Raw genomic sequence first — 22,558 nt, forward strand, 5'->3', positions numbered from 1 at the left:
CCATTGGTTTATATTTTAAGAAGCCAGTGCCTTGAAGCAGCACAAGAATACATACAAAAGAGATTTACGTTGTCCCTTGACAATGGACCAATTGATCTGATGGGTGTTACAGTCTGCATTCAGAGTACAGTACAAAAACTCAAAAAGACAAACATTTTAACACAGTTTGAAAGGATGTAGGGTTAAGTTATAGAATTTTGAGAGTGTACATACCTACATGGCAAAGGCACAGTTTGCTTGAGTAACTGTATAACATCATAACACGGTAGTTCTCAGTAATGATATTTAATGACAGGTAACCTTCCGGCATTGACCTAATGCCTGGATCTTCCTATATTTGTTCTAAATAGATTCTCTTCGCTATCCACTCTATTTATGAAGTTTTTCATAAATACCACAGGACTTTATGGCCCACATAGGACTTCAAAGATTTTTATAAACTTTTCAGGTCTTTACACCAATACCACCTTGTTTGTGAGATCTTGCCTGACCACCTTATTGAAAATTGTTAACTTCACAAAACTCATTCTCCCTTCCCCGATTCATTTTTCTCAGTAGCACTAAACATACTACATATTTTACATATATTCTGATTATTTTTTGTGTTCCCCTACTGGAATATATGCACCAAAGAAGGAGAGATTTTAACGTGGTTTATTATGTTCCTTGCTGTATCCCCATTGCCTAGAAGGGTGTCTAGCACAGTGTAGGTGCTCAATAAGGGTTTTCCGAATAGAAGAGCGTCAGATATGTGGAAGTAAATAGGAGCTGATCTTTGCCACAGGAATGAACGAGAATTCCTTCTACCCATTTAACATCCACGACTTGAGGTTAAAATACGAATTTTACAAGGAAATAGAGGCCTGAGAGAATATCTAGACTGCCTACACAACATTTTTACAGCAAAAAGAAGAAAAAAAAAAGAAAAAAGCTAACGTTTGACTTATAATTCTGGATTTACAACAATCAAAAGTAAAATATTAATAAGCTGGCTCTAGTTCAGGAAAGAGGACAGACTAATTAAATCCCATGTGACTCTTATTAACAGCAAAAGGGGAAAGTTCAATACTTAACTAGTAACAAGTTATAAAAAAAAAAAAATCAAAAGCAGCCTGTTTCTCTACACCCAAAATGGGATCCCATCACCAAGAAAAGAGACCTCAGCAGAATATGTCCTAGCAGTTCTGGCCTCCTCAGCCCCGCACGCTCCAAGGTCCAACACCAAGAGAGCTCCCCCCATCCCAGAAGCCTTCCTAGGCTTCTTTCCACAGGTCAAGCACCCTTCGCACCCCCAGCTCTAAATAAGCCCTGAGCCCATGCAGCAGCCTTCTGCGCTCACGCCCCCAGTTCCGCGCCCCCGGAACCTGCCCCCAAAGCGTCGGCCCCACCAACCCCGCCCCAGTCCTGGAGCAGAACGAGACGGATGGCAGGATCTCCCCGGCCTGGCCAGAACTGGAAGACATTTTACACTTCATCCTGGTTCTGCCAATTTCTGTGTGACCTTGGGCACGTTCCCAAACCTGTAGGGGTCCGCGTTTTCTCACCTTCAAGGTGAGGACAACACCTGCACCGAGTCGCTCTAAGGATTAAATGAGATCACACGTAAAGCACCCAGCAGGGCACCTGGCGCGCTGGAAACTCAATCACCAGCACCGGGTATTACTCCCCGGTGCTGCCCACACCGTCTCAGCTGGAAGGCACCCTGCCCAGCCGTCCGACCTCCGGTTTCACAGACCCGCGCACTGAGGTCCGCGAGCGCCCGACAGACCCCGCCGCAGCCCCCCCCCCCGCCCCTCTCGCGGGGCTCCCGGGCCCGCTCCACCTGCCGCCAGGCCCGCGCCCGCCCGCGGCCCTGGGCGCCGGGCTCCCGCCGCTCGGCCCGGCCTCCCGCGAGCGGACAGCCCCGCGCGGCGGCCTCGGGCTCATACTCAACTCTTCACTTTGCCGAAGGTGCCGACGCCCAGCGTGTCGCCCAGCACGTAGTGTCCGATCTTCACCCGCCCGTCGTGCTTCTGCTTCTCAGCCATCTTCGGCGCGCGCAGCCTCGCTCCGCCACCGGCTCCTCAGAGCGAGTGCGGCCGCCGCCGCCGCGGGCTCTTCAGTGCGGCCGCCGCCTACCCACAGTGCAGCGGGCCCGCGGGGGGGCCGGGCGGGGGAGGCCTGAGGCGCCGAGGGGCGCGAGGCGGGCGCGGCGCGAGGGCGGCGGCGTGGGGGCGTCCGGGCGCGAGTGGCGGCCGCGGCTGCTGTGGGCCGGGCGCGGCGCCGGAGGGGGCGGGGAGGGCCGGGGGCCGCCAGGTGTGCGGGGGAGGGGCGAGGGAAGGGGTGGAGAGGAGGCGGCCCCTTCACCTGCGGGGGGAGCTGAGCGCGGGGGTGGGCCTCGGGCCGGCTGTGACAGAAAGCTGGGGGGTGGGGGGGGCGACCGTGGGAGCCGAGAAGGGCTGAATCTCGGCGTGCAGCGAGGTGGGAGTCGAATTTGAGGAGAAACGGGCCTGACGTGTGGGGAGAGAGGACAGAAAGACTAAAATGTGGGTGTAAGGGAAGGCAGGGGGAGGCGGCGGCGGGGAAGGGCCTCGAACGAAGGTCAGTCTGCGGAGCGCTGCAAGGAAGTTTCTTGAGTCACGGGCGGGGTATCTCTGATGCAGGTCATGGCACAGGGAGGACACCAGCCTGTGCTCTCTTCGGGTGTTCTCCACGTATTTTAGAATTCTCAGTTCCCTGGTGCCGTGGATGCAAGAGCCCTCTCCTCCAGAGCTCTCAATTCTCATTTGCACGAAGTTCTCCAGTACAGCACAGTCACGAAATTTGCTCCATTGTAATTTAGCACATGCTGTATAAAGTGTAGCTTGTCATAGAGCTGCGCGAGGGAAGTAGTGAAGGAAGTGAAGAGGGAAACAATGTAGTGAGCAAAGCAAATAAAATACATAGGGCACAAAGAGAATGGTGAAGAGCAAGGGCAATAGAAGGGCGCAAATTAAAGAAAAATAGAAGTGGGGGAAGCACGGTAAGAGAAACGAGAAGCATGACACCCAGGCAGAGTATTCAAGACTGACAAGAATTTAGTAGTGAATTGATTATCACTCCCACTCTCCTTCCCTTTCTTCCTTCCATGTTGTTCTAGTCTTCAGTGTTGCCATTCAGTGCTTAAAAAGTATTTGCTGATTGGAAATAAATGTTTAAGGATTAGTTGAACATTTTTAACATTGTGCATGACACTAGAGATTCAAGGTCATGTTCCTCAAACAAGAAGCCTCTTATACTGTTTATATGTGAAGAGAGAAATGCATTGATCAGAAAGAATAAGATACAATAAAAGTTTGTTTTCCAAGGAGTGATAAATATACAAATGGCAAACCTACATCCATTCTTGTTTAGACACCAAGACAATCTGATGAGAGATGATCACAGTTTATAAATTATAAATATCACAGCTGTTGAACAGAGGCTATTTTTGTTCATTCTTGGGATCATCTTTCTTGCTGACAAGAAGTATCATTTAAGAATCACTCTACCTAGCTGGCGATTTGGAGAAAATAGCCAGTTATTTTTTTTTAAAGATTTTATTTATTTATTTATTTATTTATTTATTTATTTATTTATGTGACAGACAGCCAGAGAGAGAGGGAACACAGCAGGGGGAGTGGGAGAGGAAGAATCAGGCTCCCAGCGGAGAAGCCCGATGTGGGACTCGATCCTGGAACGCCAGGATGACGCCCTGAGCGGAAGGCAGATGCTTAACGACTGCACTACCCAGGCGCCCCATAGCCAGTTATTTTTGATGCTGAACCTTCATTTGGTTAAGGGTCACTCCTTCAGTATCCATTCAAGTGAGTAAGAAAACAAAATACCTAGTTTTGCTTTTGAGATACAAGATGTATGTCTGTTTCTTGTTCTAATATACCATTAAAAGACCTTGAAAAGTCTTAGATTATTTTCTTGAATCAACCCGAAGGCAGGTTATAAATAGAGATTTTTAAAGCATTTTACATGCTGTCTTAACTTCGCTGAATATTACAACTTACATTATTATATACTTAATAACTGTGATCCTTACCTAGCAACTGTGAACAACCTTGTAGCTTTATTATTATGCCAACAAGAATATGATATTTTGTTGATTAAAAAGTTCATTTAGGGCACCTGGGTGGCTCAATCAGTTAAACATCTGCCTCTGAGTTAGGTAATGATCTCAGGGTGCTGGGAGAGAGTCCTACATCAGGTTCCTTGCTTCTCCCTCTTTCTCTGCCCTTTCCCCCCTGCTCGAGTGCTCACGTGCTCTCTCTTTCTCTTTCTCTCTCTCTCATAAATAAATAAAATCTTAAAAAAAAAAGTTCATTTAAACACAATTATCTCATTTGATTGCCATAAAAGAAACTTATTGCCCCCATTTTATAGGTGATAAAATTTAGTTTTTCACTTTCTGGTTTGCCCAAGGCTAATCAGCTAAGTGGCAGACTCAGAACTCATTTCCAGTTCTGACTTGTCCTTTGTCTTTCTACTATACCACAGTTGCCAAAGAAAAACAAACTTGGCGCTCTAAGAACACTTAAAATTTTCACAATTATAGTCTCATTCTCATAGTTATTATTTCTAGGGCAGGCTAACAATGTATACTTTAAGCTTACATTTTTAGCTGTCTTCCTGACTTCTGTTTGGCATCAGGATTGAATGCAAAGGGGTGGGAAGGGTGGGAAAGCACCACTGTCACTGTTGGTGGCAGCAAGCAGTCTTCTGTCACCCATGCATTTCAGATGTGATTCCCTATTGCTTCACCCTACAGCAGTATAAACCTGACAGTTCATCAGACCAGGTCTTCAGGGCCATGCCCCTTGGAGGTCTCACCCCCACTACCAGAGATGTTCTGGTAAATATCATATTCCCCTTTTTATTATTTTTCAGTGATGCTGCAGTGTCCCTATGTTCTTTAGTACCCATCTCTATGAGCAGTGCCCCAGGTGGCCATTCAGTTCTTAACCCTGATCCAAACATTACTGCTTTCCCCACCAGTACTGAGTCCTTGAGGTTGTTTTATTTTAAGTACTCTAAAGCAGGACCTGACTAAGAGAATAATGGAGTACCACTAATCAAATATGCAACACTAGATTCCACTGGTATACTCAATAACCAGTTCCTTCAAGTCTTTGCTCAGAGTCACCTTCTCCATGAGACGTCCCTACTCTGCCCACCTTATTTCACATTGCAGTTCCAACTCACCCACACTCCCTGCCCTGCGCTTTCCAACCTCCTAACCCTTTGCAACTGTTTTCCATGGCACTTATCTTCTAACGGCTATTGAATTTTCTTATTTGTTATGTTTTTGTTTTATCTGTCCCTCCCAACTAGAATGTAAGCTTCATATGAGAGAGGGGTTTTCTTCTCTGTTTTGTCACTAACAGATCGTTAGCTCCCAGAACAATGCCTAACAAATTATAGGCACCCAAGTGGATTCAGGTTGTGTGGCATCTCAAGTTTATATAATGAGGGGGACCTGTTTAAGGGAAAAAAATACAAAATTGGGTATGAAAGTGAATATTTATTTGAAATGAGAGAACATAACTACAAATTTTTGAAACTCACAAATAACACAAACATCCTTAAATCCAGAAAAATAACATATTTTTATAAATTAATATCCCACATATCTTTCTAATACTTGTTTTCTACAGTTTTGGCTACATATTCTTTGATTGCCTCTTCATGTTTTGTAATAGTCTTTATAGAGCGTATAGAAAGATAATTCTCTCCTTCCTATGACATTATTGATCAAGTTTTTGACTACATGTTTCTCTTCAGGGTCCCTGTAGGACTTTTCTCATATGGCTAATATAGCATCTGTCAATTCTATTACATATGTTAATATCTCATATATTTTTCATATATACTTATATATAAGTGACTATTTCCTAGATATATATAAAAATCACATGTCCTGTCTGCTGTTCCTGGGCCTAACAGAAACTCATGCATCATTCCAGAAATATGTGTTGAATTGAAAATGGTTAAACAAAATGGCTACTGAACTAAAGAATCAAGGAATAAGACTACAGGGAAGAACATTTTAAAAAAGAAGTCAGGGCGCCTGGCTGACTAAGTCAGAAGAGCATGTGACTCCTGATCTCAGGGTCATGAGTTTGAGCCCCACAGTGGGTGTAGAGATTACTTAAATAAAAACCTTTAATTAAAAAAATAATATAAAATTAAAAAGGTCAACATTAATAGCAGTTTTATTTTATGCAAATGCATATTAAATACAAAGCATAATTTTCCATCTCAGTGCAATAGTCATTACTGAAATTGGAAATAAGCATAAGCCAGAACATGTAGGACCTTACAGATTCAGGCTAAAGTTTCTGTTATTGTTCTCCAGATTAAAATAAGAAAAGTTGGACATTCAGTGATTAATGAACTGTGTTGATGGTGTCTTTTATGTATTACGAGTTCAATAATCACTTCCTTTTTATTTTTTATTATGAAAAATGTCAAACATACACCAAAGTAAAGTAGTAGAAATGACCCCCACCCTTGATGATTATCAACACTGTTAACATTTACCAGTCTATCTTTGTACTTTTTCATTTGTTTGTTTTCTGGGGTGTTTTAAAGCAAATAACCAGTTAGAATATTTCACTGATAAATACTTTAGTATATAGCTGTAACAGAACTTCTTTTTCGCATCACCACACTACCACTATCACATGTAACAAAATTAACAGTAATTTCTTACTATCCTGGAATTCCCACTCTGTATTCAATTTCCCTTGATTGCCTTAAGAATGTAATTTTATGTTTGGTTTATTCTAATTGAGATTTTAAAAGTCTACAGTTAGCATTTTGTTGATATGGATCTTATGTTTCTTTTAATCCGTAATGATTTTTCCTCCCTCTCTCTTTTTTAATGTCATTTATTTGTTGAAAAATTGGGTCATTTTACCTGTTGAATATCCCAAGCCCTGTTGAACTTAGTTCAATAATTATTCTTGATCGTAAACTGTTGTAGACAAAGCACAGTATTTAGAAACAAAAATCCTGAGTTATGCCCCAGCTTAGCCACTTGAGCAGTGTGTCCTTAAACAGATCGTTTCATATCTCGTTGGCAAAACTAGTGGTGTTGGGTGGGGCACCTGGGTGGCTTAGTCAGTTAAACGTCTGCCTTCAGCTCAGGTCATGATCCCAGGGTCCTGAGAGCTAAACCCCACACTGGGCTCCCTGCTCAGAGAGACTGCTTCTCCCTCTCCCTTTGCTCCCCCTGATTATACACATTCTCTCTCTCTCTCTTTCTCTCTCTCTGTGTCAAAAAAAAAAAAAAATCTTAAAAAAAACTAGTAGTGTTGAAATAGATTATGTTGAAAGTTCTTTTCAGCTGTTAGGAAATTCAACTCCCAATCCCACTCCCCATTTTAGAATGAAACTAGCAAAGAAAAAAGATAAGATTACTATAAAGCACTATAGGCAATAGTCCAGCGTATCAACAAACTGATCTTGGTATGTCATTTTCCCTACACACATTTTACCTCTTGACATTTATTATTACTGATTTGTAAAGTTGAGAGAATAATATTACTGGGCCCAACCTTCTCCAAAAAGTTATGTAGATGCAATTCCTATGACAATACTTGAAACCCTTTCAAGGAAATGTACTATATAACTCTGAAGTGTAATTTTTAGCAGGTACCCTAGTAACATATTAAACTTAATGTAATCCATTTCCATTTTGTGGCTGAGTACATTTCTAAATTGCTTCAATATGGGTCAACATTGTAATTTTCAGTGTAGCTGAGAAAAATAAAACATTTTGGATGGAATTTCTTCCATGAGCAGATGAATTAATTGGAATAACAAAGGTTGTTTGCTTTGCTGTATAAACATTATGGATCTGACAGCATTTTTAGAAACTTGCTTTTATGTGTGTGTTGACAGCTTGTCTGAAAAAAGCTCAAACACACTTTTAGATCAGTTAAATCAATTATTTCCCTCTTGGCATGGGTTCAGTGCCTATCTATACTGAAAACTTTAAAATTGGTGAGGTTGAATAAGGAGATACCAATGTCACCTTGAATTGATTATCCACTTTGTTATGGCTGTGCTTTGGATTTAAAACAAGCCTTGACAAAACAATACAGTATATATATTATTTGAAGTCTCTTGTAATCCACTTTTAATGACCTCAAGTGGGTGTTAATGCTCTGGTTTGTAGGCTCAATCCTGTTAACATTAACTACAAAGCTTTGACATGATTAATTAGTGTAAACTTAAGATCAATTAAGTAATTTCAAAATTTCCAAATGCCCTATAAATGATAAAATAATTCAGACCTTTAAAAAATAAACAGGGAATTCTGTTTCTTTTTTAAATTAGAATGTGGGCTTGCACTAGGTGCCCTTGAAGAGCTCTTAACTTGGAGGTTCTGATTCTATGAAATTAAATGTGTTAATACTTTTTAAAGAAATTATTGATAAACTTTTCACCCTCTGTTTTTAAAATATTGAAATGTCTTAGAAGTGTTATAAAATTAGCTTTACCCATTAAAGATTCCCAAATTCTCTGTGTATATCATTCCTTTTTCTGAATATATTCATTCATTTATTTATTTTTTAAGATTTTATTTATTTATTTGACAGAGAGAGAGACACAGCGAGAGAGGGAACACCAGAAGAGGGAGTGGGAGAGGGAGAAGCAGGCTTCCCACTGAGCAGGGAGCCTGATGCGGGGCTCGACCCCAGGACCCTGGGATCATGACCTGAGCCCAAGGCAGACGCTTAATGACTGAGCAACTCAGGCACCCCTAAATAAATTCATTTATTGAACAAAGATGTTTTGAATGCCTACTGAGAGCTAGGCACTATTCTAGGCACTGAAGATACAGTTTTAAAGAAGGTAAGGCATGTTTTATTCAGGACTATTGCTGTATCTATATCTGTATCTATATCTATCTATCTATATATATTCCTATAAGATAAGGACTACTGCTATGGAGGTTTATAGTAGGGGTGAGAGATTTGGCTCAATTCTGAATACAATAATGAAAAGTAGGGTTTCATAGCCAAGGAACAAGGTGGGAGGGTCAGTGGGTAGAAAATTACTAAAATGATAGGGTAATTCAGGGCGCCTGGCTAGCTTACTCTGTACAACATGTGACTCTTGATCTTGGGGTCTTGAGTTTGAGCCCCATGTTGAGCATAAAGATTACTTAAAAAAAAAAAAAAAGGAAAGTAAAAGGGTAGAGTCATTCTTTGCTAAGCTGACCTAACAAGCCATGCAATCCCTATGCATTTCTTAACAAGATATTTTGTTGATATGGATCTTATGTTTCTTTAATTTATAATGATTTTCCTCCCCCTCTTTTTTTGTTAATGTCATTTATTCGTTGAAAAAAATTGGGTCAATCCCAATTCTATGCAATTCTTAAGCCCAGGTGATGGTGAAGACAAGGAATTTTGTTGGGTGTTGTTTTGTGAGGGTGATTAATCTGGCCGCACTAACTTAGTAGGATTCTTGCTAAAGCTGGGCTCTTGAGGACATGCCAAAGGATGCAGTCTAATTGGGCTCAGAGGAGTCTGACAAGGATCAGATCAAGGAGCGAGTCTTTGTCACATTCTAGCAGAAAAGCCAGACAATAAATGAGCAATCAAATATCTAATATAATGTAATATTAGAGACAAGTGCTATAAAGAAAAATAAGCAGAGTAAATGGATACATAGATGAAAGGGAGAGGAGGGTTGAATAGGCGTTTTATACAGGTTGTCAGAGAAAGTCTCTTTGAGAATGTAGCATTTGAGCAGAGACCCGAGAATTATGTGAAGGAAACCACTGAAATATCTGAGATTGGAGCATTCCACACAGAGAGAAGAGCAAGTGCAAAGACACAGTACAAATAGCATATGGGAGATCTAGCAAGAAGATCAACGTGTCCAGAGTGGAGAATACAAGAATGAGAATGGAGGGTTTGCAGTCAGAATGCCTAGAGCCAGACCATATAGGGTAGACTATGTTAAAAACTCTGGACTTCTTAAAAAGTGTGATCGTATATTTGGAAGATTGTTGAACAGGAGAGTGGCATGATACAAATTATAAATTTACTGGATCTCTCTGGATGACTGTGTGGAAAAGTCTGAAAGGACAAAAGTGGAAGCAGAGAAACTAAGAGTCCGTTGCAGTAGATCAGGTGAGGGCTAATGGTAGCCTACACCAGGCTGGTAGCAGTGAAGATGGGAGAGCCATTCAAATTTAGCATATTCTTTAATGTTAGCAAATCCAAGAGGATTTGCCAATGGTTGGATGTGAGGTGTGAGAAGAATCACAAAAAAGGAATGACAGACTTAGATGTTTGGGGCCCATACAACTAGATGGACAAGGGTGTCATAGACTGAAATGCAGAAGTCTTCATGAGAAATAAGTTGGGAGGAAGGGAAGGATGAGAGGGACAAAATTCTGTTTTGACCATGGTAAGTGTGAGATGTTTAAAAGAAATTCAAAAGGACATGCCCAGTAGGTAGTCGACCACAAGAGTGTGAACTGGATAGGTCCAGACTGAAAGTGTAAGTTTCAAAATCATCAGTATATATGCCATAGAACTAGAGATCCCTTAGGAAATAAATATAAACAGCAGGAGGAAGAGATTCTTACACTGAGACATCTCAGATTTAGAGAACTGTAAAAGGAAGAGGAGTTAGCAAAAGATACTAAGAAGGAATATCCACTAAGATAGGAGGAAATTTAAGAAAGTACCAACTTTTTCAAGACACTATTATCAGCCATGTCTAATGTTACCAAGGCGTCAAGTGAGATGAGGATGAGGAGTTGACTACTGGATTTGATAACCTTGACAAATGACTTTATAATGGAATAACAGATAAAAGTCAGAATGGAGTGAGTTGACGAGAAAATAAAAGCAAAGAAATAGAAAGATGATTCCATACAATTCTTTGCTATGAAAGGGAGCAGAGAAATTTAGGAGGTTTGCTATGGAGGTGGCGGTAGCAACTGGAGAATGTGGAGACAAGAGTAGTTTTTTAGGATGAGGAAAAATACAATATGCTAGTGTGCTAATGGGAATGATCCAATAGAGGTGGGGGGGAATGATAGAGTAGGACAGAATGACTAACTGTGTAACATTTAGCAGTGAATCCTGATTTAACAGTCCTTCAGGACCTCCCATACTGGCTTTCAAGAGACTTATACTCTAATGGAAATCATATACATTTTAATAAATTTCAAAAATGGTGCAATAGGTGGTATGGCTATCCAAAGTTATAGATAGAACTGACTGAAGAGTATGAAAGAGTAAGTTAGAAGGCTCTTGTATTTGACCAGGGAAAAAAAAGGGTGAGACTTGAACCACTGGCAGTTCCAATAGAGAAGGAGGAGAAAAGGTAGATTTGAGTGATATTTAAGAGGAAGAATGAATAGGATTTAGTGACTATTTATGAAATAGGATAGAAAGGGAGCAATTTTGGATGACTTCCAGACTTCTAGCATGGTATTATAGATGAACAAATCTTCCTAAAACAGTTCTTAGCCTATCACTTCTTTCCTTAAAAATGTTCAAACACTTTACATTGCCTAAAGATTAATGTTTAAAACTCCAGAGTCTGGAATTCGTGGACTCCTAAAATCTGCTTTTTTGGCATGCCCAGTCCCTTCCTTAGATACTTTCTTGGGGAACTCAAGAACTTAGTGGAATCCAGTTTGAAAAGTACTGGTCTACAGAGTAAAATTCAGTCTTTAAGTCTGCATTCAAGGCCTTCTATAATCTGGTCATTGCCAACCCCATTTCTTGCTTCATCTTGCTTACCTAAAGCTCTTTGCATTCTGCATACATACCATGCTGTAGCAGAACACTGTTCCTTTACTCCCATTGTTTTCATTGTCTAGAACTCCTTTAGCGCTTGGTATTCCCAATCACAATCTGCCTAACAAAGACCTCCACGTTTCAAAATTCACCACCTCTTTGCAGTCATTCTGCAACTTCCCAGATACATTTGACTACCCTGTCTTTAATAATGCCATGTGCTTTATACCTAACTAAATCCATCATTGTACTTATCTATTTATATGTCTCGTTCGCCATGTGACTATTATTCCCTTGAGGGCAAGCTGTGTACATAGTACATGTTAATTGTACTTAGTATATGTTAATTCACGCACTAAATACATTTTGGTTGAACGAGTGAATAACTGATGAAATCTCATTTCAGACATAACATTATCTTAGTTCACCTATCCTCTCACATGCAACACTGAAGGGTTCTTCCTGTTTACTCCTGCAAGGTCCTATATCACTTCTGTTCTAGCACCACATTGTGCTATAACATTATATTTGCTCTATTGCATTGTTTTTTTCTCCCTTTTTTGGTGCATGTGTCTCTCCCTGAAATATTCAAGGGCAGGGATTTTATCCTGTTTATCTTTGTATCCCAATCACCTAGGTTCTCAATAAATGTTTTAAGAATGCATCGTTTAATAACTAAAGACCTATCTTACCTTTTAAAGTCTTATATCATATAATCATGCCCATCTTTTTCCACTGTCACGAAGGATTCCCTGCGCAGTCTTGGCTAGAATTCATCTTTTGCTCTGCATTCTATGAACCTGTAGCGTTATCTCTTTTGTGTAATTATCACTTTCTAGGACAGTAATTGGTATAGTGACTACAAAAGCCTAAGAACAAGAAAACTCTTCATTATATTCCCACACAGCTGTAATTCTCAACTTTCCTTTTTTGTGCACCACTATACTTCAGTAGTACACAGGCCCACGCCAAGGGTAGGCATAATTCTACCCTTTCCCAAAAGAGGGAGCTGTAAAAGCAATATTCCACAATCTGATATGCTTTATTTTGTAAAAATAAACAATTATAAACTACTGCATTTATACCATTAGTAACTATTTATGACAATCTCTTGTCCCCTTGAGGCTTTACTTTGAAGGCATTCTTTGAAAGTTTGATGAATGAATAAAAGAAGGAAGGACTACTATTTCCATTACCAAATTCAGAGGCAATTCAGACTTTACCTTTTGTACAAAATTAGTCTGCTCATTTAATCTATTACTGCTTAGAGCCAGAAATCACCTATTTGTATGGGCTAGAGGAAGATAGTATTGTCCCTTATAAACTAAATTTGAAAAAAATAATAGTTTTACTTTAAAAAAAATTATTCTTCTTTTCCCAGGCTATGCTAGCTTTGAAAACAAATAGAAATGTTACAGGAACTGAGTTCTCCCTGAGGTTTTAGTACATTCTGACCTCTCTATTCTCTGTGGAACTCAAGTAACCCATGCTCATTCCTTCTGTGGGAAACAAAGGCAGAAGAAAAATTATTAAATTTCCTTACTACTTGCAGCCCATTGACAAGTCCTTCAAACAGGCAGAGTGACATTCCTGTAGGAACTCAGCTGCCTCAATGTTAATACTTTGCTAAGGGCAAAGGACAAAGTTAGCCCAAGCCCCAGGATCCGGTAAGTTTATTTTAACATACAAAAATTCCTTCGGAAACTTCTTTTATCTCGAAACCCTCCCAAGATACATGTTGGCAATTGTCCCCCAAGTATAGGACCCATCAATATACATCTGAAGGGTCTCATGACTCAGGTTTTATTAGACGGTAATAAATGACCTTTTCCCAACAACAGCTAGCCCCCTCAAGGTCCTGGAAACCTTGTTTCCAAAATTCCTTAGAGACTTAGCCAGCCCTAACCTCCTCCCAACTTGAAAGTATATAATGGGCCACTCCTCATGACGCCAGTGCAGCTTTTTCTGCCCATGGGTCCTGTCCCCGTGCTTTAATAAAACCACCTTTTTGCACCAAAGACGTCTCAAGAATTCGTTCTTGGCTGTGGGCTTCGAACCCTAATGTCTTTCCTACCTCAATTCCCATTTCCCGGGTCCTCCAGCAGGCTTCTCCTGTTGCTGCCTTCGTGATCTTCAAAATCGAAAAGAAGGGATTTTTAAAAAAAGTTCTCCTCCCGGTGACTACAACTCTTTAGTAATCGAAAAGGTGATTTTGTTCTTTTAGTTTACAGCCTCTTACAATGCAGAACTTGAAACCACTGTCTCAGGACACGGACTGGGCGCCAGGGGGAGGGCATCATCCACACGCAGCCGGAAGCACTTCCGCCCTCAAACAGTAATGGAGTCAACCAGCTCCTGTGTGCCTCTCTGCTGCTCCTACCGCGTGGGTAATTCTCACCTTCTCAGGGAACATCGTCCATGTTTGCTGGAGGCAGCTTTTATTTCCCCCACTTCGTTTTTCCTCTTTGTGTGATCATCCTCGTGCCCCAGAAAGCTCCTCCTATCACTGGGATAAAGGGAGAAGGCATGGACGGAGGGTGTCTCTGTGCAAATTCGACACTTCAGTTCCCTTGCCCGTATTCAAAAAGTGAGCATGTGATTGGTATCCCCACTGTGACCCTGTTCTTACACTCTTTCATTAGCTGATCCACTGGATATCTCACATAGATTATGTAATGAAGTGTACGGAACGTCGGGCATGCTTGGCATAGAATAGGGAAATGCTTAAAAATCATAATGTATAATGGTATAATGAGAAGCTTATCATAGCATCTCTCATGAGCTTTTCCAGGAAAGAAAAAAAAAAAAAGAATTCAAAGCAATCGTTAGCTATATTCTTGGAAATGGGGCTTTACAATTTTCTTCAGGAGGAAAAAAAGAAATCACCTTAAGTATCATCCTCTATTTTTTAAAATCCTCTATTACTTCCAGCCTTTTAAAATCTTTCTCAAGTATTATTTGGGGAACAACAAAAAAATAAATAAATAAAAATAAATTTGAAGGCATTCTTTTTTTGTTTTAGATCTGATTCTAATTCATGTAACTATTATTAGGTTTACTGTAAAGGTGAATCATCGGAGAAATTCTTTTGGTAAATTAAATGCTAATTTTTCAGAATGTCATTCAAGCCTCAAGAATTTTCTAGTGCCAACCATGCTACATACAAAAGAAGTATCCCATGAACAATGCCTTAGGCTCTTACGTCCTCAAGAACATTTGTACTCACAAAACAATTTAAAAACAAGTCATTATTTTTTGACATTTTCTTTTTTAACTCGTGAAGTAAAATGGCACCTCATATTTTTCCCACCAAACTCTCTTCAGTTGCATAGGAAGGAAATTACTTGATTTTTGTTACCAATTTTCATTGCCTATGACATAAATACTCTCAGAAACATGGGCTTGTAAAAAGAGCCTGATTATACACCCTTTCTGCCGTTTTCTTTACTCCGTCATTCAAAAATCTAATGTATCTTTATGATGCCTACAGGGAAAAAGCTAAATCAAGTGGTGACTGCTTCAGGTTGTTTAACCTGCAGGCAAGGAAGTTTGGTTTTGGGTTTTTGTTTTTTTTTTTGAGAGAGAGAACTAATCAAACTTGTCTTTAATAAATCCCATATTTCTAAGTCCCAACATCGACTATATTTCTTGAATCCCAAAGTCAGCTTCAACCCCGAATTCCTGCTGCAAAGCCTAAAGGCACCTGTTGTTAACTCTCACCAGTTGTTCCTTTTTGTTCTTTAACCAGTTTGCTGGTGAAATCTGTTCTGCATTTTTATATTTACCCGTTTTCTAGGACTCCTCCATCCAGAGTCTGAAAATCTCACCAACACCCTGCCCCTCCCCACCACTGCGAAGTTTACTCTACAAAATGTGGACACACCATGGCAAACTCCAGGCTTTGGCCTGAAAAATGTTGCCATGGTATCACATAAACCAGGCATATGCCCCTCTGACAAGTTTTGTGTCACACCGAGTAACCCCCAACTTTGTTACCCACTAGAATTTATCAACATCGAAAAGGGACTGTTTTTTCCTCTTCTTCACGAAAGAGGGTGCCATAAACACTCATTCTTGAGTTTCACTTAGAGTCAAGTCTCTTGAGGGGTACAGATGAGGAAATGTTTGGATTGGTAGTAGAAGGAATGAATAGCTTTTATAAATTGGAGAAATGAGTTCTTAGTTTGGTTAAAAGGACATTCTACACCTTATTTCCTGTTCAATAAATGGAACATTTTTGTGGAAATAAGCCAAAGATTTTATGAATAGCTCCTTACTTTTTCTCATCTGTTAGGAACATTTTTCAAATACAAATTAAAAAATAAATCCCTACAAGAATTTTATGTTCTCACTCCTTTGCTGCTGGGAGCTCTATATCATAGCTTTATGTCATAAGTCTTACCCAAGCTTGTATCTGATAGAATCCTTAGGACAGAGTCAAGCATGAGATAGAAACAGCTTGATCTTATTGTATTGCAAGTATTTCTCAGCATTAAGCCAAGAATTGTGAGATTTCTTTTTTTTTAAGGTTTTTTTTTTTTTTCAATTATTTGAGAGAGTGAGTGAGTGAGTGAGTGAGAGAGCATGAGAGGGAAGAGCAGAGGGAGAGGGAGAAGCAAACTCCCTGCTGAGCAGGGAGCCTGTCTCAGGGGTCAATCCCTAGACTCTAGGATTATGACCTGAGCTGAAGGCAGATGCTTAACCAACTGAGCCACCCAGGCGCCCCAGGAATTTTGAGGTTTCAAATGTTAACAATTTTGAATCACTTCATTATTTCTGCCATGATATATGTGGGTCTCTAAAATCTTCTGACTATTCATTATAAATCTGATATTTCTTGAAGCTGTGATTTTTGGATAATTCACTTAGCCTCTAAACTGTCATCATTCTTTTACCTATAAGAAAAAACAAAAGCCAAGGTCACTTGTACTAAGAAATCATATCCACTTGAATCTTCAAAAGTTTTGTCATGAACAATAAAGTTTCCTATAGTAAGATGATATGCATATGTAAAAATCATGAGCAAATTCTGTTTCCTTTTGTTGTAGTTAAATAAAAATAATATTTTCTACTCTTGTCACATACTTCGTCTCTCTAATATCAGCTACAGAATTGGAAAGTCATGGTTTGGAGAAGCAGGGGGAATTGCGGAGATGATATCTCTCTATTATTTCTGGATGCCTTGCAAAGATGCAATTTCATATGAACTTCATTTAAAAATACTTCTGACTTCAGTGTGAAGTTTAAATCATGAAAAATACACAACTGAGCCAAGTGAGTTTAACAATAATTTTACAGAAATTGAAAGGTTTATTATATGTGTTGAATGGTAATAGAAACCAGTTTGCATTCTACTGTTTCCATTTTCATTTTTTTTTGAATTATCATCACTTTCTCATCCCTTTATATTGTTGTCTGCTATTTACTGTGAGAGGACTGCATAATACAACCTATTTGAAATCTTTTTAACTGTGCTAGTATGGTAATGGCCCTCCTGATAGGCTCGGAACTGCATAACGTGAATCTTTGAAGGTTTTCCCAGTAAGCAAATCACAAAAGAAATAAATGTGGAAAGAAGCTGGCTGGAGAACTGATTTTTGTCAGTAGTATAGTAAATGAAGAGTGACTACCCTAAAGATATCTGGTAAAGGTATAAAAACTATTTGTACAGATCTCTCTCTCTTTCACACACACACACACACACGTCTGCACACACCAGCGCATATGTGCATGTGCACAAAAGCTTATCTGCAGGAAAATACTTGAGGTATATTAAACCAAGTGTGTTCAACTTATCTTATTCAAAATAAAATCACCTCACTGAGGGAAGGAAAAGTGAAAAGTCCCATGTAGAAAAAGAAAATGGGGAAGAGAAAAGCAAATGTGTTCATTCTCCCATGTTATAAATATTGATAGTTTCAGCCCTGAAAAAGAAACAATAAGGGGCTCCAGCGTGGCTCAGTGGGTTAAGCATTTGACTCTCGGTTTCCACGCAGGTCATGATCTCAGGGTGGTGAGATGGAGCCCAGCCTCCTTAGGGTTCCACACTCAGCATGGAGTCTGCTTGTCCTTCTCCCTCCCCCTATGCCCCTCCCCAACGACTCCCAGGCTCACTCACTCTGTCTCTCAAAAAAAAAAAAAAAAAAAAGAAGGAAAGACTAACATAATCTAATAAAAAAATATTATTATAATCTAAAAAAGAAAGAAAGAAAGAAAAAAAGGAAGAAAGAAAGGACAACATACTCTCTATCATGTATGCATGGATTCATGGATTGTTTACTTCATGCCAGGGATCGTACTAGGCCCTGGGTGTGCAAAGATAATAGATACCACTCCCGTCTTCAGAAATGAATGATCAGAAAGCAGAGTCACAAGTAAAAGGACAGCACTCAGCTTAGGTGCTAAGGAAGCCCCGGAAAGAAATTAGCATGTTTTGTTTTGTCCTTTCTTAGATTTAATTAATATATCTGATTGCTTTTTCTAAACTTCCACTCTGGCTCCCGAACAATCATGTCCTTATAAGTAGTTCTCCAAAGATATAGGAAAATTTTACTCAAATCCACAATGATATTTTAGTATTTAACTCTTTTTGTAACTCATGGGTATGACTTGGCCTTTTAATCTGTAGTCAAGACAGATTGTATTACTTTTCACTAGTATTTGCCCCCCACCCATCCTCCCTGCGGGGGGAGGGGGAGGCATAGACTTCCCTATCACACTGACAAGGGGCTTGGACATGTGACTTGCTTCATCCAATAGAATGTGAGCAGATGTGACAAGCGCCCTATCCTTGAAGACGTATTCAATACACTGGCATGGTTTGGTTTGTCTTCTTGGGCTTCTGATCTCTGCCAAAAGAAGAGCCTTCCTCAGATAGTCCTGAACTGGAAAAACAAAACAAAACAAAACACATAGAGCTCATCGAAGCTCTATGAGCATGAAATAAATCTATATTAGTATAAGCTCCTGAAATGTTGGGGATGCTTGTTACTGCAGCAAAAAAATGACTAATACAAGAGTCAACCTTAACAGCACCCTTGTGTGAAAAACCATGAGCAATATAAACAAAAGACAGGAATTTGAAGTGCCTTTCAAAACAAAGAAGCAAATGCTATACATAGATTATGGGATATGCTCTATTTCTATCACTTCTAACACAGTGTCTCCCTTTTCGTACCGAAATGTGTGCTTAGGATGCAAATATTTAGGAGCCAGACAATAATCTACAGGTATGTCTATGTGTCTGTATGTTTGTATTAACAATTAATAGTTAGGTATCTGTCATGATACCCCATATGTTATAAAATTTAAAAGGATTCATTTTTACAATAAAATCTATTGCCCATAATTCAATTCAGTGAAGGAACTGACATGAAGAGTTTCATCCTAATAAAAGAGAACTTTAGGCTTATGAAATGCTTCAGACAGTTTTCACTATCTACCAATGGCCACACAAAATGAAATAAAGGACAGACACCATGTTGTATGCCTACAACGCTGTCATATATAACTCTACCCCCAGATACCTGTGGTACTAAAAATAATAACACCAAACATTAGTAATACCCTCGCTTGTAGCAAGCGTCCAGTTCTACCACTGAGAAAGATTTCTTATTCAATCCTGTGCACTAGTAGTAGATCTCAAAATTTTTAAATCATCTGTGACTAACACTCATTTGTTTATATCTCTGCTCTATGGTATTTGCATATTATAGCTATTTGGCTATCTCAAAGCAACCTCCCTGTTCCAAAATTAATTCTAATGTCGAAGATTTGTATGTGTGGGTGGAGAGAACGTAAGCATATAAAACATAATGATATTATGCCATTTCCAGCAGGAGTATTTTTATAAACTCTAAAATCATGCAGGAAAGCATATTTTTATAAATTGAGAAATGTTTTATAAGCACCAGTGGGATATAAACTTTCTTCACAAAAATACATATTGGCTCATTCCTGAACTATCTGCTATTTTTCATCTAAATGAAAATTATTTTTACAGCTGATTTTTGCAGCAGTTTTTCATTGTACCCTGCAGATATATTAATGTGTTTTTATCATGTTGACATGTTATTATAAATAAATCCATTTTATGTTAAACTTACGGTGTTTCCCTCATGCTTCTATTAAGAGGAAATGGGAGACTAGTTGGAATCAAAAGAAGCATCTGTGATAGTCCCTCCAGGGCTCCCTCTAGACCTCTGCCAGCTTGAGGCTGATTTGAGGCAGGGGAGGGGGGATGGTAGAATAGGGGAAATACGATAATTTAAAATATAAACAAAAGCGTTTTCCCAAAGTTCCTTGACTCGAAAGAGAAAATATGTGGGGGATGAACTATATCAATCTATTTGAATCCCTATGCCTATTGCATGTGAACCCACAGCCAAACAAGCGAAGTTTGTGGTTGCACAGCTGGAAACTTATTACTTCTTAATTTTATCAAAATAAAACCACAGGTGATTGTGTACAGTTGGTCTGAATTTGTACATGTAGCAAGTAGGTAATGAATTCTTTCCCCACCTTCTCTAGGTACTGAATAGATGCATTTCTCATGCATCTGTCATATACTGAATGTGAGGACTGGATATTAAGTCTGAAAATAATGTTTTGAGAGGGCAGTTTGCCTACTCATTCCTTGATTTGTTCCTTTGTCCTTTTCTTCATTTATTTATTCATTCACTTAACAATAAATATTTATTGAGCTCTTGCTGCGAAGTAGACGCTGTGCTAAGTTCTGGGAATACAGGGTAAATAAATAAACACAGGAAGGGCTCAACAGACAATTCCAGATGCTTCTCATATCCGCTCATCCATTTATTCACGTTTATTTCCAACACATAGTACAATGAAGAGAGTCAAACAAACATGGCTTTAATTTGCACTTAACAGCGGGGTGATCTTGGACAAGTTGTTTAAATTCTCAGAGCCTCAGCTTGCCTATCTGCTGTTTCCCTTGAAGAATGACAGAGTGGATTACAAACATAACATATCAAACCGCTTGACATTTTATTCCCTCCCACCCCACATCAACTCTCACCTGTTCCCCACATGTCAGGTCCTAGGGATACAAAAGGAACAGCACGCATTTCCTAAGCACTGTGCTTGGTTGGAGCTAAGACTACAGAGAAATATCAAATGTGGTCCTCGTCTTCTGGAAAATTAAATTTAGAACCATAATGAGTAACATTTAATATATACCAAGCACTGTCCTAAGCACGATTACATGGAGGGACTCACTCTTCTTCACAATAACGTATGACACAGGAATTATGCACATCCCATTTTCTGTGTGAGGAAGGGACAGCACAGGAAGATTGGGCCACTTGGCCACAGTCACCCAGTTAGTGAGAAGCAACATGGAATTCACACCCAAGCTGCCTGTCTCTGGAATCCATGTTCTTAGCCAGTGCCTCTTGAAGGGAGGTTACTAATACCCAACAGTAGATGGTAAGCATTTTATAAGCGGTCTAAGTAGGTAGGGAATGAGGGGGAGAGAAATCAGGGCATAGGGCCCACCTTTTAGTAGAAAGAACAGCGAATCATGACAAGGGATATTATCAGGCATTTCAAGAAGGTTTTATTTTATCTTTCTAGAAAGTGATTCTTCTATACATCTAACACAAATACATTAAGCTGGGTAGGAACCGTTCTATTTGGTGAAGAGGAAGAACATACTGAGAAAAAAGATGAAAACTTTTTTTTGCTTCTGATTTATAAAAGTAATACATGCTAACATAGAAAACTAACAAAATAGCAAAATATAAAGAAAAGCACTTTAAAAATCACTCCTAGTTTCATCAACCAAGAAGATAATCACTTTAATATATAAGAATATTCCTTTTAATTCTCTCTTCTGTGCATATTGTATTAAATCTATTTTTATATAAAAATAAACAATATACTTATATGCAGTTTTCAGTCTTGTTCTTTTTTTTAAAGATTTATTTATTTATTTCAGAGAAGGGGGAGGGTCAGAGAGAGAGAGGGAGAGAGATACTTAAGCAGACTCCCCACTGAGCCTCCCCAAGGCCCTGACATCATGACCTGAGCCAAAACCAAGAGTCAGTCGCTTAACTGACTGAGCCATCCAGGTGCCCCTCAGTCTTGTTCTTTTCACTTAATATTTTATCCTGAGCAACAAATGTTATATTTTTATTGATGCCCCAGCAGTCTGCACCCTCCTTCCCTGCTTTACCATTTCCGTAACACCTGCCACCATTGACATACAGCAATGTTTTTACTTTATTTTGTTCATCTGTTGTTCCTCCCCTCCCCACCCTCTACACATATTCAAGAAAGCCATCTCCATGAGAGCAAGAATATGTTTATTCTGTTCTCGACTGTATCCCCAGTGTCTACAGAGTGCCTGGCACACAGTAGGTATGCTATTTGTTGAATGAATAATGTCAAGGAGGAAGGCACAATGGCGCCATCACTGGAGATAATTCCTGGATTTAAAAGTTGGTCAGGGGTGCCTGGGTGACTCGGTTGGTTAAGTGTCAGACTCTTGGTTTCCACTCAGGTCATGATCTCAGGGTTGTGGGATCGAGCCCCACGTCAGGCTGCGTGCTCAGTGTGGAGTCTGCTTGAGATTCTCGCTTTCTCCCTCTGCCCCTCCCCCAGCTCGCACACTCTAAATTAAATAAATAAATAAACAAACAAATAAATAAATAAAATCTTTAAAAGTTGGTCAGATAATATGACTATGAATACATACATTCATGCACCAGACTTGGTCAACTGTCCTTACCACTTACGCCATTTCTAGTTAC

General features: G+C 39.6%; 1 protein-coding gene across 1 annotated transcript in view; it reads right to left on the reverse strand.

Moving 5' to 3' along the window:
• PRKAA2 (protein kinase AMP-activated catalytic subunit alpha 2) overlaps positions 1–2,146 on the reverse strand; it is a 71,861-nt gene extending 69,715 nt beyond the window's left edge. The window contains exon 1 of the mRNA XM_026497999.4: positions 1,934–2,146. Within this exon, the coding sequence (XP_026353784.1) occupies positions 1,934–2,027 (94 nt within the window). The 5' untranslated portion in view covers positions 2,028–2,146. The remainder of the gene's footprint in view (positions 1–1,933) is intronic.
• Positions 2,147–22,558: the final 20,412 nt, after the last annotated feature.

Source organism: Ursus arctos, unplaced genomic scaffold, assembly GCF_023065955.2.
Source record: "Ursus arctos isolate Adak ecotype North America unplaced genomic scaffold, UrsArc2.0 scaffold_12, whole genome shotgun sequence".
NCBI classification, from domain to species: domain Eukaryota; kingdom Metazoa; phylum Chordata; class Mammalia; order Carnivora; family Ursidae; genus Ursus; species Ursus arctos.